The following is a 16,107-nucleotide window of genomic DNA, read 5'->3' on the forward strand; positions in this document are numbered from 1 at the left end:
TTTCCTAAGCTGAAATTTGCTCTAACTTCATTATTACTGCTCCTGGAATCAGCAGAGACAAAGAGGTTATAGTGCCCTTTTGTTTCCCTTTCAGATATATCAGAAATATACAATTTAATCTCCCGTAAATAAAATACAACAACAGTTTGGTGTATATTATTGCATATTTACTCTTCCTATATGTAAAATACTTATTTTTTAATTTCTAAAATGGATCATTGATACGTACCTTTTTGCAGTTTTATTCACCCCCCCCCCACCATTAGATATTCTTTCATATCAATTTACATGGTCTCTCAAATTCTTTTCAGTGTGGGCTAGTGAGTAATCCATTGGAAAATTATCAGAATTTATTATATCGTAATTATTGACTGAACATTACATTTATTCCTTTCTGTCACTATTATGCTTCAATGAATATAACACTACCTACAGGAGAACTTTTCTAGATTAAATTCGTGGAAAGAAAATATTGGTCAGGAGGCATATGTTTTTCGGTTTTAATAGCTACAGTCACGTTCTTCCCGCCCAAAAAAAGAATGTAGTTGTGATCTTGACTTGTTTCCCAAATTATTTCATACACATACTGTACCCACATACATACTTTTCCTAAAAAGCGCGTTAACGTTTATTATCCTTGTATATAGACATTTTGACATAAAGTGGTTATGTGGCATGTGTAGGATTTACTATAAACCAGAGAGTGAAAACCAGCGCTAAATTCTAGTTCGTCACCTAACCCAGCAAATAGTATTTGACCCTCTGATCTTCATTCATGAGGTGTCTTACACACACGCACACGCACGCACGCACGCACGCACGCACACATACACATACATATTTAAATTTATTCACTGATTAGCTCTGTTCAGATCATTAGTAACCTGGCTCTGGTCTTTAAAACGTGGCTTCCTTCTGAGATCAGCAGTGTTCCCTGCCTTGTACAGCTCAAAAGACACAGAGCTGATCCCCAGCTGGCCTTCTTGGCCTATAGCAGCACAGGTGTCTACTGGAGAAGCCTCTTGGAGTTGTGTGTGTTTTGCTTCCCCAAGAGGAGTCCGTGAGCTCTACCTACCTCCTTCCCTGTCTTCCACTTCTTTGTTGTTTTAGTTTGGAAAGGGCTTACTTTTTTCTTTTTTTTTTTTTAATTTTATTTATTTTTGGCTCTGTTGGGTCTTCGTTTCTGTGCAAGGGCTTTCTCTAGTTGTGGCGAGCAGGAGCCACTCTTCATCGCGGTGCGCGGGCCTCTCAGTATCACAGCCTCTCTTGTTGCGGAGCACAGGCTCCGGACGCGCAGGCTCAGTAGTTGTGGCTCACGGGCCCAGTTGCTCCGCAGCATGTGGGATCTTCCCGGACCAGGGCTCGAACCCACATCCCCTGCATTGGCAGGCAGACTCTCAACCACTGCGCCACCAGGGAAGCCCAGGGCTTACTTTTTAAAAAAACTTTCATTGAAGTAGAGTTGATTTACAATGTTGTGTTAGTTTCAGGTGTACAGCAAAGTGATTCAGTTATATATTCTTCTTCAGATTCTTTTCCATTATAGTTTATTACAAGATATTGAATATAGTTCCCTGTGCTATACAGTAGGTCCTTGTTGTTTATCTATATTATATATAGTAGTTTGTGTCTGTTAATCCCAAACTCCTAACTTATCCCTCCCCACTCCTTTCCCCTTTGATAACCATGTTTGTTTTCTGTCTGTGAGTCTGTTTCTGTTTTATAAATAAGTTCATTTGTATCATTTTTTAAGATTCCACATATAAGTGATATCATATGATATTAGTCTTTATCTGTCTGACTTCACTTAGTATGATCATCTCTAGGTCCATAGCGCTTGTGTGAGTGTGTGTGGCCTTTTTTTTTTTTTTTTTTTTCTCCTTTCCCTTGCGGTACGCAGGCCTCTCACTGCTGTGGCCTCTCCCGTTGTAGAGCACAGGCTCTGGACGCGCAGGCTCAGCGGCCATGGCTCACGGGCCCAGCCGCTCCGCAGCATGTGGGATCTTCCCGGACCAGTGCACGAACCTGTGTCCCCTGCATCGGCAGGCAGACTCTCAACCACTGCGCCACCAGGGAAGCCCTGTGTGTGGTCTTTTTAAGAGAATTTTATTTGAGTGGTTCTTACAAAGATTGTTGCAATATGAAAGTCAGTTGTTTGATAGAAATATCAAGCTGTCTTGTCAAACACACTAAAGTAACCCAAAAATATATTTCAGAGCTCACAGAGCCTAAAAAGAGCAAAGATTATATGCAACAAGACAAAACTATTTCTGCATTTCCTATTTCTCGCTCGGACTGCCTTGCCTACCAGCCTGTCACTAAACATCTTGAGGAAATGCAGGGATCATTTTGTTTGGAATCTTAGACACAAAGCTTACTTTTCTAAACTCATGATATCTTAATGGTCCTCGATTGAAAAGAAGGTGAAAGTCCACTTTTTTTTTTTTTAATGTGACATTGAAGAGATTTTATCACGAAGGAAGTGTTGGAAAATGAGAAGAACTAACATTTTCTGAGTGCCTACAATGAACTAGACACTGTGCTAAGCGCTTACATATAATATCTTAATAAATCTTCATAGAAATGTATGAAAGTCCACTATTAATCTCAGCCTCATTTGAGTGCTTTCCGTAGAAAATTAAAAAAACAAACGTACAAAAACCAAGAAGAGAACGACTCTCCATGTGCCTTTCTTCGTACTTCCTCATCCTTCTCTCCTTTCTCTTTTGTAGCCCCGTCAGTAGCACCTCTGAATGTCACTATGTTTCTGAATGAGTCTAGCAACAAGGTGGATGTCAAATGGATCAAGCCTCCAATTAAGCGGCAGGATGGGGAGCTGGTGGGCTACCGGATCTCTCACGTGTGGCAGAATGCAGAGACGTCTGTAAGTCTGAACTTGAACAGAGTGCACTTGTCTTCTTGGATCTGCTGATTTAATACTGCTTTAGGATCTTGCCTTTTGTCGTGAAAAGGCCTGATGTTATTGGGTTAGGCAAGGCACCTTTCAGCGGGAGATAAACAATGTAGTAAAAATTAGAAGTGCCTGAAAAGTTACAAAATTCCAAGAAATCTTTGGGGCTTTCCTCACTCACTCTTCATCCATTCATTTATTTCATTAGTCAATGTGAATAGAACTCATCCTCTGTTGTCACCTGATTCTTGCCTTCAGGGAACTTAGGCTCTTTGAAGAAGACAGTGTGAACTACTGAGAGGGGTTACCGGGCTTAGCAGCCCTGCAATTCATAACCTCTTGAAAATTCCAGAAGGTGGTTGTCAGGGAAGCCCCCCCAGCCTCATAGCGGATGGCAAGAGTAACTGGACCCCGAAAGAGAGGGTCGAGCAGGCTAACAGACCTGTAGGACGTACTGTATAGCACAGCTTTGTTAGACGTGACTCCAGTCAATCCCAGAGGGCCATCTGATTTTGATTGCCGAGAGGTCTAGAGATGGTGGGAACATCTGACCCAAGACAGAAGTGGTGAGGGGGACAGCTGACTGTGGTTAGGTGGGCAGCTCCCAGACAGGCCCCTTTCCCACTTGAGAAGGGAAGAGGGTTGAGGTGACACTGACTTCTCATGACACAGAGGATCTGTAGAAGAGCAGACGCACTGGCTTTATCCTCAGGGCTGTCTCTTCTTTACCGCCATTGCGGAAAGCATGCTTTGTTGTTTTGTGTTGTGTTGTTGTTCTGTGTTGTTACAGTCCTCCTTGATCTAACCCTGGTAATAGGTCAGACGTCAGCATCCTTGTGGCATCTGTAGGGAGCATCACAGGACAGTTACAATTTCTTGGCACGAGAGAGGAAAGGGGTGAACAGCTGCACTGACGGATGACGTCCAGGCTTTGTGTCGGTCACTTTTAACCTCATGTCACCCAGCTTTTACCAAAACTGCTGTCTTCCAAAAGAACAATTTGAATTTATTTTTTTTCTTTTCCTGCCTCAGTTTACCTATCAGGAAGCAGACTGTCGGAAGCAGTAGTGATGGAAAAGGAAGAGAGCTTAGAAATCCATGGTTTGTTCTGCCTTATAGTAGATGATAAAAGGATGCTACTTGTACCAGTCGAAACCCTGCTTAAGAGAGTTGCAGCTATGAGATAAGAAGTCTCTCACTTCCTGGACTTTTGTCTCAGAGCATTTTGCAAGGGGCCTGTTGATCACATTTGCACACTGTCGAGTCAGGGGAATCAAATGCCTCTCTTGGAGAATGGCTCCTGATTACAATACTACATTCTTAGTAGAGATACATGAAGGTCCAGCGATTGCATTCTGATTCAGTAGGAACTTTGGTTGGCGGGAGATAATGATTCTTAGCAGACACTTGAGTGATATAGGAACAAAGCAGTTTCTTTGAAGAGCTGCAGGTCATCCTTTCTCCTTCTCCCCTGGTGTGGGTGAAAGATACTTCTTTAGGGGGGACCCCTGAAGCAGGGGCGCGCTGAAGGGCAGGAGTGATGAAAGCCTTACAGATGACATGACGTGGCCAAGGAGCCTAACACACGAGTGCCATTAACACCCAGCCTTGCATTCTCTCTGCCCTTTGTTCAGAAGGCCCCCCTCTGTAGTAAGAACAATACCGCCACAGTTAGGGCTGTGACCTTTCCAGTCATTACCTCCTTGGAGATGCTAGATCATCCCAGCAGGAAGGTCATTTGCATTGTACTCATGCTGTCCTCTGTGCCTCACGACAGCCTTGTGACAACAGAAGACTTAGTGGCTCACTTTACTTTGGGTAACATTCTCTGAGGCAGCTAAGCTCCCAGCTCAGCAGCTGCAGCTGGAGACAAATAAGAACACTGAAGAGAAGCTCAGCCCTTCCAAAGGGAAGCTTGAAATGACCTCTGTACCCATCACTTCGGTTCCCTAAACTCCCTTCTTTTCCGAAGGGCAAGAGTTAGACACAACTTCCTCTCGAAATCGTCCTTTCATTTTCATTTGAAAACTGTTACTAGGGACATCTCTGGTGGTCCAGCATTTAAGACTCCACGCTCCCAATGCAGGGGGCCTGGGTTTGATCCCTGCTCAGGGAACTAGACCCCGCACACAGCAACTAAGACCCAGTGCAGCCAAATAGATAAAAATAAAATAAATATTTTTTGAAAAGAAAGAAAACCGTTACTAAAACTACATCTTCTTTATGTAAGGTGATGAAATTGGATATTTTTGGAAGATATTCTTATTTATTACTCTAATAAGGGAGGGGTTTTTTGTATGGAATTTCAGAACATTCTTGAAGTAGTCTTTGGGTGGGCTATTACAGTTTGCTGGAAATTTAGTTTTCAAAATTTGTACCTTCAGTATCCTACAACTGTTGTGTCACTTTCAGACTAAGAAACTCCTGGTATTTACTGTATGGACAGTTACTGTATCTTGATGAAGCCATCAATGTTTTTTGCTCTCTTTTTCTTGCTGTCCCTTGCCTTCCAAATCAAAGCTTAAAATACAAAGGTCAGGATCAAGTAAAATCTGTTCTCCTTGAAGCTGGAGCTGCGCCTTGCCCATCTTTGTACCATCTGAACACAGGACCTTGAACTTGCTTTGTAGGCATTTATGGCACTATGAACCTGATGTATGGACCTGACTGACATCTAAACCAGCAGGAGAATTTCTCTGTCTGAATGGGACAGTCTTTTGATGAGTGTGGACTGGTATTTCTTGCCCCATTCCCATAAAGTGTCAGTAGACCTGTGAGAATTCAGTGAGCAGATAAGTTTATAAAATACTGCGTACTATACCCCCTTCTGGAAGACCCACAGTGTATACTGGCAAGTTCAAGGTTCTCCAGTGTTCTGCAATAAATAAATCTGTTTACCTTGGACCGAGATTTGCCCGAACCTTAGGCAGAGACTCATTTTTATACGTGTCATTCTTGTAGAGCTCATTGTTTTGGGATTGGGGCTCTAATGCTGGTTTAACTGTGTTTGGAAAGGGTGGAGATCTTTGATCAGAAGGAAGTTTCATAGCCGATTATGATGGGCCAAGAGACATGACATGTAGAACCAGCTTATTTAAAGACACAGGGGAGCCACAGTGCCCTCAAGGCTTCCTTCCTTGGGCCCAGACCCCTGCCTCCTAGCAAGCAGCATGCCCGGAGGGTAGATGTGCCCACCGCCTCTTCCCTTTCCTCATTTCTCCCTCTCACTCACTGTCACAGGAGGGCAGAGCATGCGAGCTAGTGTCATTTTAAGGTAAAAAGAACAGGTGAGGTTCTTGTGAGACAGGCCAGACCGGGGTCTGAAATATTTCTGAAACCCAAGGATCCTTCAAGGATGGTGCCTTTTGCCTGGAAGAGAAAGCTACAATGAAGAGCAGCTCTATGGATGGGTCAAATAAAATTCTTGCTTTGGGAACTAGACAGCCTTGATTATTTTCTCCAGTGCACCAAGACTTGAAAGATACTACTCGCTCAGTTCTATCCTAGAGCCTTACAGTTATAGGGAAAGAAGATCAAAATACAGCACCTGTAAGGTGCTGTAGGAATGTAGGAATAATAATAACCATCATCAGTTACTTACAGTGTTGATTACTTACAGACCCTGTGCCAAGTGTTTTCCATAAAAGGCCTCATTTAACCCTTACAAAAACACTGTGAGAAAGATACTATTTTCTCAATTTTCATTTGAGGAAACTGAAACTCAGAAACATTGAGTAACTTACCCAGAGTCACACAGCTTAGAATTGCAGCATTGAAATAAGAACCCAGGTCTCACTGACTCCAAAGCCAGTGCTTTTCACAGCCCCACTACTCTTCTCCAGATGCCCTTGGCTTTCTTCACAGTACAGTGTTTCTTGTTCAAATTCCACAGCATGGCCTCTTAGCAGAAAGAAGTGAAAACAGGACAGGTTTCAAGAGTAAGATGTGAGGGTTTTACACTGATGATTGTGCACTTGAAGCCCTTTTGAACACGTTTGTTGTCGCCTGGGGTAGTTCTTTCCCTATTGAAGGTTACTGTTCTTTGAGTTAATAAAATGGACCATATTCTTCTTTTTTTTTTTTTTAGCCTAAGTAATTTGATATATTTATTTTTGAATTTTATTTTAGTTTTTAATACAGCAGGTTCTTATTAGTTATCTATTTTATACATATTAGTGTAAATGTCAATCCCAATCTCCCAATTCATCACACCACCAGCACCACCCCGCTTTCGCCCCCTTGGTGTCCATACATTTGTCCTCTACGTCTGTGCCTCTATTTCTGCCTTGCAATCTGGTTCATCTGTACCGTTTTTCTCGATTCCACATATATGTGTTAATATACGATATTTGTTTTTCTCTTTCTGACTTACTTCACTCTGTATGACACTCTCTAGGTCCAACCACATCTCTACAATGGAACCAATTTCGTTCCTTTTTATAGCTGAGTAATATTCCATTGTATATATGTACCACATCTTCTTTATCCATTCGTCTGTCGATGGGCATTTAGGTTGCTTCCATGACCTGGCTATTGTAAATAGTGCTGCAGTGAACATTGGGGTGCATGTGTCTTTTTGAATTATGGTTTTCTCTGGGTATATGCCCAGTAGTGGGATTGCTGGGTCATATGGTAATTCTATTTTTAGGTTTTTAAGGAACCTCCATACTGCTCTCCATAGTGGCTGTATCAATTTACATTCCCACCAACAGTGTAAGAGGGTTCCCTTTCCTCCACACCCTCTCCAGCATGTGTTGTTTGTAGATTTTCTGATGATGCCCATTCTAACCAGTGTGAGGTGATACCTCATTGTAGTTTTGATTTGCATTTCTCTAATAATTAGTGATGTTGAGCAGCTTGTCATGTGCTTCTTGGCCATCTGTATATCTTCTTTGCAGAAATGTCTGTTTAGCTCTTCTGCCCATTTTTAGATTGGGTTGTTTGTTTTTTTAATATTGAGCTGCATGTGCTGTTATATTTTGGAGATTAATCCTTCGTCCCTTGATTCGTTTGCAAATATTTTCTCCCATTCTGAGGGTTGTCTTTTCGTCTTGTTTATAGTTTCCTTTGCTGTGCAAAAGATTTTAAGTTTCATTAGGTCCCATTTGTTTATTTTTGGTTTTATTTCCATTACTCTGGGAGGTGGGCCAAAAGAGATCTTGCTGTGATTTATGTCAAAGAGTGATCTTCCTATGTTTTCCTCTAAGAGTTTTGTAGTGTCCGGTCTTACATTTAGGTCTTTAATCTACTTTTAGTTTATTTTTGTGTATGGTGTTAGGGAGTGTTCTGATTTCATTCTTTTACATGTAGCTGTCCAGTTTTCCCAGCATCACTTATTGAAGAGACTGTCTTTTCTCCATTTTGTATCCTTGCCTCCTTTGTCATAGATTAGTTGACCAGAGGTGTGTGGGTTTATCTCTGGGCTTTCTATCCTGTTGCATTGATCTATATTTATGTTTTTGTGCCAGTACCATGGTGTCTTGATTACTATAGCTTTGTAGTATAGTCTGAAGTCAAGGAGTCTGATTCCTCCAGCTCCGTTTTTTTCTCTCAAGATTGCTTTGACTATTCGGGGTCTTTTGTATCTCCATACAAATTTTAAGATCTTTTGTTCTAGTTCTGTAAAAAATGCCATTGGTAATTTAATAGGGATTGCATTGAACCTGTAGATTGCTTTGGGTAGTAGAGTCATTTTCACAATATTGATTCTTCCAATCCAAGAACATGGTGTATCTCTCCATCTGTTTCTGTCATCTCTGATTTCTTTCATCAGTGTCTTATAGTTTCCTGAGTACGGGTCTTTTACCTCCTTAGGTAGGTAAGTCCTAAGTCCTAAGTACTTTATTCTTTTTCTTGCAATGGTGAAGGAGATTGTTTCCTTAATTTCTCTTTCTGATCTTTTGTTGTTAGTGTAGAGGAATGCAAGAGATTTCTGTGCATTAATTTTGTATCCTGCAACTTTACCAAATTCATTGATTAGCTCTAGTAGTTTTCTGGTGGCATCATTAGGATTCTCTATGTATAGTATCGTGTCATCTGCAAACAATGACAGCTTTACTTCTTCTTTTCCAATTTGTATTCCTTTTATTTCTTTTTCTTCTCTGAATGCCATGGCTAGGACTTCCAAAACTATGTTGAATAATAGTGGCGAGAGTGGACATCCTTGTCTTGTTCCTAATCTTAGAGTAATTGCTTTCAGTTTTTCACCATTGAGAATGATGTTAGCTGAGGGTTTGTTGTATATGGCCTTTATTATGTTGAGGTAGGTTCCCTCGATGCCCACTTTCTGGAGAGTTTTTATCATAAATGGGTGTTGAATTTTGTCAAAATCTTTTCCTGCATTTATTGAGATTATCATATGTTTTTTATTTCTCAATTTGTTAATATGGTGTATCACATTGATTGCTTTGTGTGTATTGAAGAATCCTTGAATCCCTGGGATAAATCCCACTTGATCATGGTGTATGATCCTTTTAATGTGTTGTTGGATTCTGTTTGCTAGTATTTTGTTGAGGATTTTTGCATCTATATTCATCAGTGATATTGGTCTGTAATTTTCGTTTTTTTGTGGTATCTTTGTCTGCTTTTGGTATCAGGGTGATGGTGGCCTCATAGAATGAGTTTGGGAGTGTTCCTTCCTCTGCAACTTTTTGGAAGAGCTTGAGAAGGATGTGTGTTAGCTTTTCTCTAAATGTTTGATAGAATTCACCTGTGAAACCATCTGGTCCTGGACTTTTGTTTGTTGGGAGATTTTTAATCACAGTTTCAACGTAATTACTTGTGATTGGTCTGTTCGTATGTTCTATTTCTTCCCGGTTCAGTCTTGGAAAGTTATACCTTTCTAAGAATTTGTCCGTTTCTTCCAGGTTGTCCATTTTATTGGCAGAGTGTTGCTTGTAGTAGTCTCTCATGATGCTTTGTATTTCTGCGGTGTCTGTTGTAACTTCTTTTTCATTTCTAATTTTATTGATTTGAGTCCTCTCCCTCTTTTTCTTGATGAGTCTGGCAAAAGGTTTATCAATTTTGTTTATCTCCTCAAAGAACCAGCTTTTAGTTTTATTGATCTTTGCTATTGTTTTCTTTGTTTCTATTTCATTTATTTCTCCTCTGATCTTTATGATTTCTTACCTTCGACTAACTTTGGGTTTTGTTTTTTCTTCTTCCTCTAGTTCCTTTAGGTGTAAGGTTAGATTGTTTATTTGAGATTTTTCTTGTTTCTTGAGGTAGGATTGTATTGCTATAAACTTCCCTGTTAGAACTGCTTTTGCTGCATCCCATAGGTTTTGGATCATCGTGTTTTCATTGTCATTTCTCTCTAGGTATTTTTTGATTTCCTCTTTGATTTCTTCAGTGATCTCGTGGTTAGTTAGTAACGTATTGTTTAGCCTCCATGTGTTTGTTTTTTACATTTTTTTTCCCTGTAATTGATTTCTAATCTCATAGCGTTGTGGTCAGAAAAGATGCTTGATGTGATTTCAATTTCCTTAAATTTACCGAGGCTTGATTTGTGGCCCAGGATGTGATCAATCCTGGAGAATGTTCCATGTGCACTTGAGAAGAAAGTGTAATCAGCTGCTTTTGGATGGAATGTCCTATAAATATCAATTAAATCTCTCTGGTCTATTGTGTCATTTAAAGCTTGTGTTTCCTTATTAATTTTCTGTCTGGATGATCTGTCCATTGGTGTAAGTGAGCTGTTAAGTTCCCCCACTATTATTGTGTTACTGTTGATTTCCTCTTTTATAGCTGTTGGCATTTGCCTCATGTATTGAGGTGCTCCTATGTTGGGTACATATATATTTATAATTGTTATATCTTGTAGGATTGATCCCTTGATCTTTACGTAGTGTCCTTCCTTGTCTTTTTTTTTTAATTTATTTATTTTATTTTTGGCTGCATTGGGTCTTCATTGTAGTGCGCGGGCTTTCTCTAGTTGTGGCGAGCAGGGGCTGCTCTTCGTTGCGGTGCACGGGCTTCTCAGTGCAGTGGCTTCTCTTGTTGCAGAGCACAGACTCTGGGTATGCGGGCTTCAGTAGTTGTGGTGCACAGGCTCAGTAGTTGTGGCGCACGGGCTTAGTTGCTCCGTGGCTTGTGGGATCTTCCTGGACCAGGGCTCGAACCTGTGTCCCCTGTGTTGGCAGGCGGATTCTTAACCACTGCACCACCAGGGAAACTCCTTCCTTGTCTCTTGTAACGTTCTTTATTTTAAAGTCTATTTTATTTGATATGAGTATTGCTACTCCAGCTTTCTTTTGATTTCCATTTGCATGGAATATCTTTCTCCATCCCTTCACTTTCAGTCTGTATGTGTGCCTAGGTCTGAAGTGGGTCTCGTGTAGACAGCATATATATGGGTCTTGTTTTTGTATCCATTCAGCAAGCCTGTATGTTTTGGTTGGAGTATTTCATCCATTCACATTTAAGGTAATTATCGATATGTATGTCCCTATTACTATTTTCTTAATTGTTTTGGGTTTGCTTTTTGTAGGTCCTTTTCTTCTCTTGTGTTTCCCACTTAGAGAACTTCGTTTAGCATTTGCTGTAGAGCTGGTTTGATGGTGCTGAATTCTCTTAGCTTTTGCTTGTCTGTAAAGCTTTTGATTTCTCTGTCAAATCTGAATGACATCCTTGCCTGGTAGAATAATCTTGGTTGTAGGTTCTTCCCCTTCATCACTTTAAATATATCATGCCACTGCCTTCTGGCTTGTAGAGTTTCTGCTGAGAAATCAGCTGTTAACATTATGGGAGTTTCCTTGTATGTTACTTGTCCTTTTTCCCTTGTTGCTTTTAATATTTTTTCTTTGTCTTTAATTTTTGTCAGTTTGATTACTGTGTGTCTCGTTGTGTTTCTGTTTGGGTTTATCCTGCCTGGGACTCTCTGTGCTTCCTGGACTTGGGTGGCTGTTTCCTTTCCCATGTTAAGGAAGTTTTTGACTATAATCTCTTCAAATATTTTCTCTCTCTCTCCTCCTTCTGGGACCCCTATAATGTGAACGTTGGTGTGTTTAATGTTGTCCCAGAGGTCTCTTAGGCTGTCTTCATTTCTTTTCATTCTTTTTTCTTTATTCTGTTCCATGGCAGTGAATTCCACCATTCTGTCTTTCAGGTCACTTATCCGTTCTTCTGCCTCAATTATTCTGCTACTGATTCCTTCTAGTGTGTTATTCATTTCAGTTATTGTACTGTTCATCTCTGTTTGTTTGTTCTTTAATTCTTCTAGGTCTTTGTTAAACATTTCTTGGATCTTCTCGATTTTTGCCTCCATCCTTTTTCCAAGGTCCCAGATCATCTTCACTATCATTATTTTGAATTCTTTTTCTGGAAGGTTGACTTATTTAGTTGTTTTTCTGGGGTTTTATCTTGTTCCTTCATCCGGTACATAGTCCTCTGCCTTTTCATTTTGTCTATCTTTCTGTGAATGTGGTTTTCATTCTACAGGCTGCAGGATTGTAGTTCTTCTTGCTTTTGCTGTCTGCCCTCTGGTGGGTGAGGCTATCGAAGAGGCTTGTGCAGGTTCCCTGATGGGAGGGACTGGTGGTGGGTAGAGCTGGGTGTTGCTCTGGTGGGCAGAGCTCAGTAAAACTTTAATCTGCTTGTCTTCTGATGGGTGGGGCTGAGTTCCCTCCCTGTTGGTTGCTTGGCCTGAGGTGGCCCAGCACTGGAGGCTACAGGCTCTTTGGTGGGGCTAATGGCAGACTCCGGGAGGGCTCATGCCAAGGAGTACTTCCCAGAACTTCTGCTGCCAGTGTCCTTGTCCCCGTGGTGAGCCACAGCCACCCCCCGCCTCTGCAGGAGACCTTCCGGCACTAGCAGGTAGGTCTGGTTCAGTCTCCTATGGGGTCACTGCTCCTTCCCCCTGGGTCCTGGTGTGCACACTGCTTTGTGTGTGCCCTCCAAGATTGGAGTCTCTGTTTCCCCCAGTCCTGTCTAAGTCCTGCAGTCAAATTCCGCTAGCCTTCAAAGTCTGATTCTCTAGGAATTCCTCCTCCTGTTGCCAGACCCCCAGGTTGGGAAGCCTGACATGGGGCTCAGAACCTTCACTCCAGTGGGTGGACTTCTGTGGTATAAGTGTTCTCCAATCTGTGAGTCACCCATCCAGCAGTTATGGGATTTGATTTTATTGTGATTGTGCCCCTCCTACCATCTCATTGCAGCTTCTCCTTTGTCTTTGGATGTGGGGTATCTTTTTTGGTGAGTTCCAGTGTCTTCCTGTTGATGATTGTTCAGCAGTTAGTTGTGATTCTAGTGCTCTCGCAAGAGGGAGTGGGAGTACGTTCTTCTCCTCCACCATCTTGAACCAGTCTCCCCCTGAGTAATTTTGAAATGGGCCATATTCTTCTTTCTTTTTTGGCTGTGCTGCATGGCTGCAGGATCTTAGTTCACCAACGAGGGATTGAACCCAGGCCCTCGACAGTGAAAGCGCAGAGTCCCAACCATTGGACCGCCAGGGAATTACCTATATTTTTTTTTTTTTTTTTTTAACGGTACGCGGGCCTCTCACTGTTGTGGCCTCTCCCGCTGCGGAAAACAGCCTCCGGACGCGCAGGCTCAGTGGCCATGGCTCACGAGCCCAGCCGCTCCGCGGCATGTGGGATCTTCCCGGGCCAAGGCACGAACCCGTGTCCCCTGCATCGGCAGGCGGACTCTCAACCACTGTGCCACCAGGGAAGCCCGGAATTACCTATATTTTTAATTACAGTTACAAATTATGGGGTTGTGAATTCTTACAGAGTTGAAGATATTAAGGTCTTTTTGATAAGTGAAAACAAATATCTAATTGCCCTGACCAACACTGAAGCCACACAATGAGAAGAAAGAAACTGTGTTTCCAAAGATGTGCCATTACTTTCCCCAACAGGCAAGGTCCGTATGTTTTCTGTGTAAGTAAAGCTGTAGTCAAACTGATTTCATTACCTGACAATGCCTTTAGGTTTTGAGTTCTTAGAGATATGGGCCTGTGTTGGTGAAATTGAAAGCTCACTAAATGAGAAATGTGCAGCTGACCCATGACCTGTGTCCTGTGGCCCGACCACATTGTGCCAATGAGATGACCCCTCCTTCGGCGGTCTGCACCCTGACAGCAAGAGAGAGAACACACGGGGGTGAGCGGGGGGCTCCTACAGCTGTCTGAAATTAGAAGGATCTCTGCCACCTTTCAAGATCAAAACTAAAATACTTGGGGAAATGGATGTGCTCACACCTTTGTTTACGTATTTGGCATCAAAACAGTATGAATAAATTACATCAATTTTTAACATTGGAAATCATGTTTAAATTATATTTGAGATTACTATTTAAGGATATTCTTGGAGAAAATTGAACACCTACACTAAGTGTTTATCATTAATCTTTCTAATCACTACTTCAACATTGATTACAATTCCACCCCTAAAGTGGGATGATTTTTTATGTATTTCCAAAATGGATTCCCAGTGAGCGGTGGCTGGCATCATTTCCATGCTTCAAGATTCAGGATAGGACTTCCCTGGTGGCGCAGTGGTTAAGAATCCACCTTAACCAGGAGACACGGGTTTGATCCCTGGTCTGGGAAGATCCCACGTGCCGCGGAGCAGCTAAGCCCCTGCGCCACAACTACTGAGCCTGTGCTCTAGAGCCCGTGAGCCACAACTACTGAGCCCATGTGCCACAACTACTGAAGCCCGTGCGCCTAGAGCCTGTGCTCGCAACAAGAGAAGTCAATGCAATGAGAAGCCCACGCACTGCAATGAGGAGTAGCCCCCGCTCCCCGCAACTAGAGAACGCCCGCGCGCAGCAATGAAGACCCAACGCAGCCAAAAATAAATAAATAAATAAATAATTTTGTAAAATTAATTAGTTAATTAAATTTAAAAAAGATTCAGGATAATGCTAACTGTGATGGTGGCCATTGTGACTCTTGGATAACCTTTGCTCTGGGTCAGGCACTGTTTCAAGCACTTCACAGATTAACTCCTTAAATTTATTAACTCAAAGAGTAGGAGGTGGAAATTAAAAAGTAACTCCTCTGGGTTTTCATAGGGAGTTATAGGCCCTATGGGAATAGGTGTTATCAACTGCTTTTATGTTCATTTCCAAAAGGATAATTTTGGTTTTGTTAGGATTTCTCTTCTTCTTGGGATTGAGTTCTTTCAAAACTATGTGTGTCCCCTTATTTTAAGACAGTTTTTCTCATAAACAAGGTATCGTGTTTGAATCTTTGCAGACAAAATGTGTGACACCAGGAGCAGGCCCCACGTTCCTTGTCAGGCATGAAGTCTTTTGTACTTTGAAGAGCTGTTAGGTTTTAAGCTGTGGGGTATATGCACTGTTTCTCAGCTGCCCGTCACGGTCCCATGACTGTGAGGGCTTTGACAATGAAGCTACTCTACCTGATGATTTTCTGTTCTTCCCAAATTATACAGAGAATGACCAACGAACACATAATCAAAACTGGGTTAGCCATACAGAAAATGCTTTTTGATATATCAGAAAAATTGACTAATTTGTCTACCTAATTAACAAAAAATCTGTGGCAAATCTTTTAGGCACTGAGTCCGATGGGGTTAAAAAACCAAAAAAAAAAAAAAATTAAGACCATAGTTTTCCCTTTCATCCCTTGTCTGGGGACGTTTCTAGGTCCTGATGGTCACTGCCTGTTTAGATTATAAACAGTCTCCAGGTGGCTGACCCAGGTGTCCCCACTGGTCATGAGTGATGGGACTGCCCTCTCCGTAAGGGCTGACCGGGTTCCACCCAGCACCATTGGGAGAAGTGACCAGCATGAGTGACTAGGGGAGGAAGTTACCACCCACACCAGGCCCCTGCTATCCATTGCTGATCCATGATATCTGTGCTCCATGTGTGATATCTCTCTGTGAAAACAAATCTCCCTAATTCAGCATTAAAGACATGTTCCTAGTGCTACATTTCAGCCTTCACCAACCCTGTGGTTCCTATTTGAAAAGCCAATCCCAAACGCAAAATTAGTTTCCCGCACCAGAGAACACCATGATAGTCAAGGTTTGGAACCAAAGGGGAAAGTATTTTTTCCCCTGGTTATTTTTTCAAAAATCTCCCCCGTCCCCCATGTTTTAATGGGTCAAGTTGTGCAGCGATGGCTTTAAAACAAAATAAGTAAAGCCAGATTTTTGAAAACGGAGCACATTGTGTGTTTGTCGCTGGAAGAAAAAGTGTCAGTGCCCTTCTAAATGTAGACT

The 16,107-nt window shown here is 41.8% G+C and overlaps 1 protein-coding gene across 1 annotated transcript in view; it reads left to right on the forward strand.

Annotated features, from left to right (window-relative positions):
• MERTK (MER proto-oncogene, tyrosine kinase) overlaps nucleotides 1-16,107 on the forward strand; it is a 111,575-nt gene that overhangs the window by 61,493 nt on the left and 33,975 nt on the right. Inside the window, exon 8 of the mRNA XM_033838402.2 lies at nucleotides 2,733-2,884. Within this exon, the coding sequence (XP_033694293.1) occupies nucleotides 2,733-2,884 (152 nt within the window). The remainder of the gene's footprint in view (nucleotides 1-2,732; nucleotides 2,885-16,107) is intronic.

Source organism: Tursiops truncatus, chromosome 14, assembly GCF_011762595.2.
Source record: "Tursiops truncatus isolate mTurTru1 chromosome 14, mTurTru1.mat.Y, whole genome shotgun sequence".
Taxonomy (NCBI): Eukaryota; Metazoa; Chordata; class Mammalia; order Artiodactyla; family Delphinidae; genus Tursiops; species Tursiops truncatus.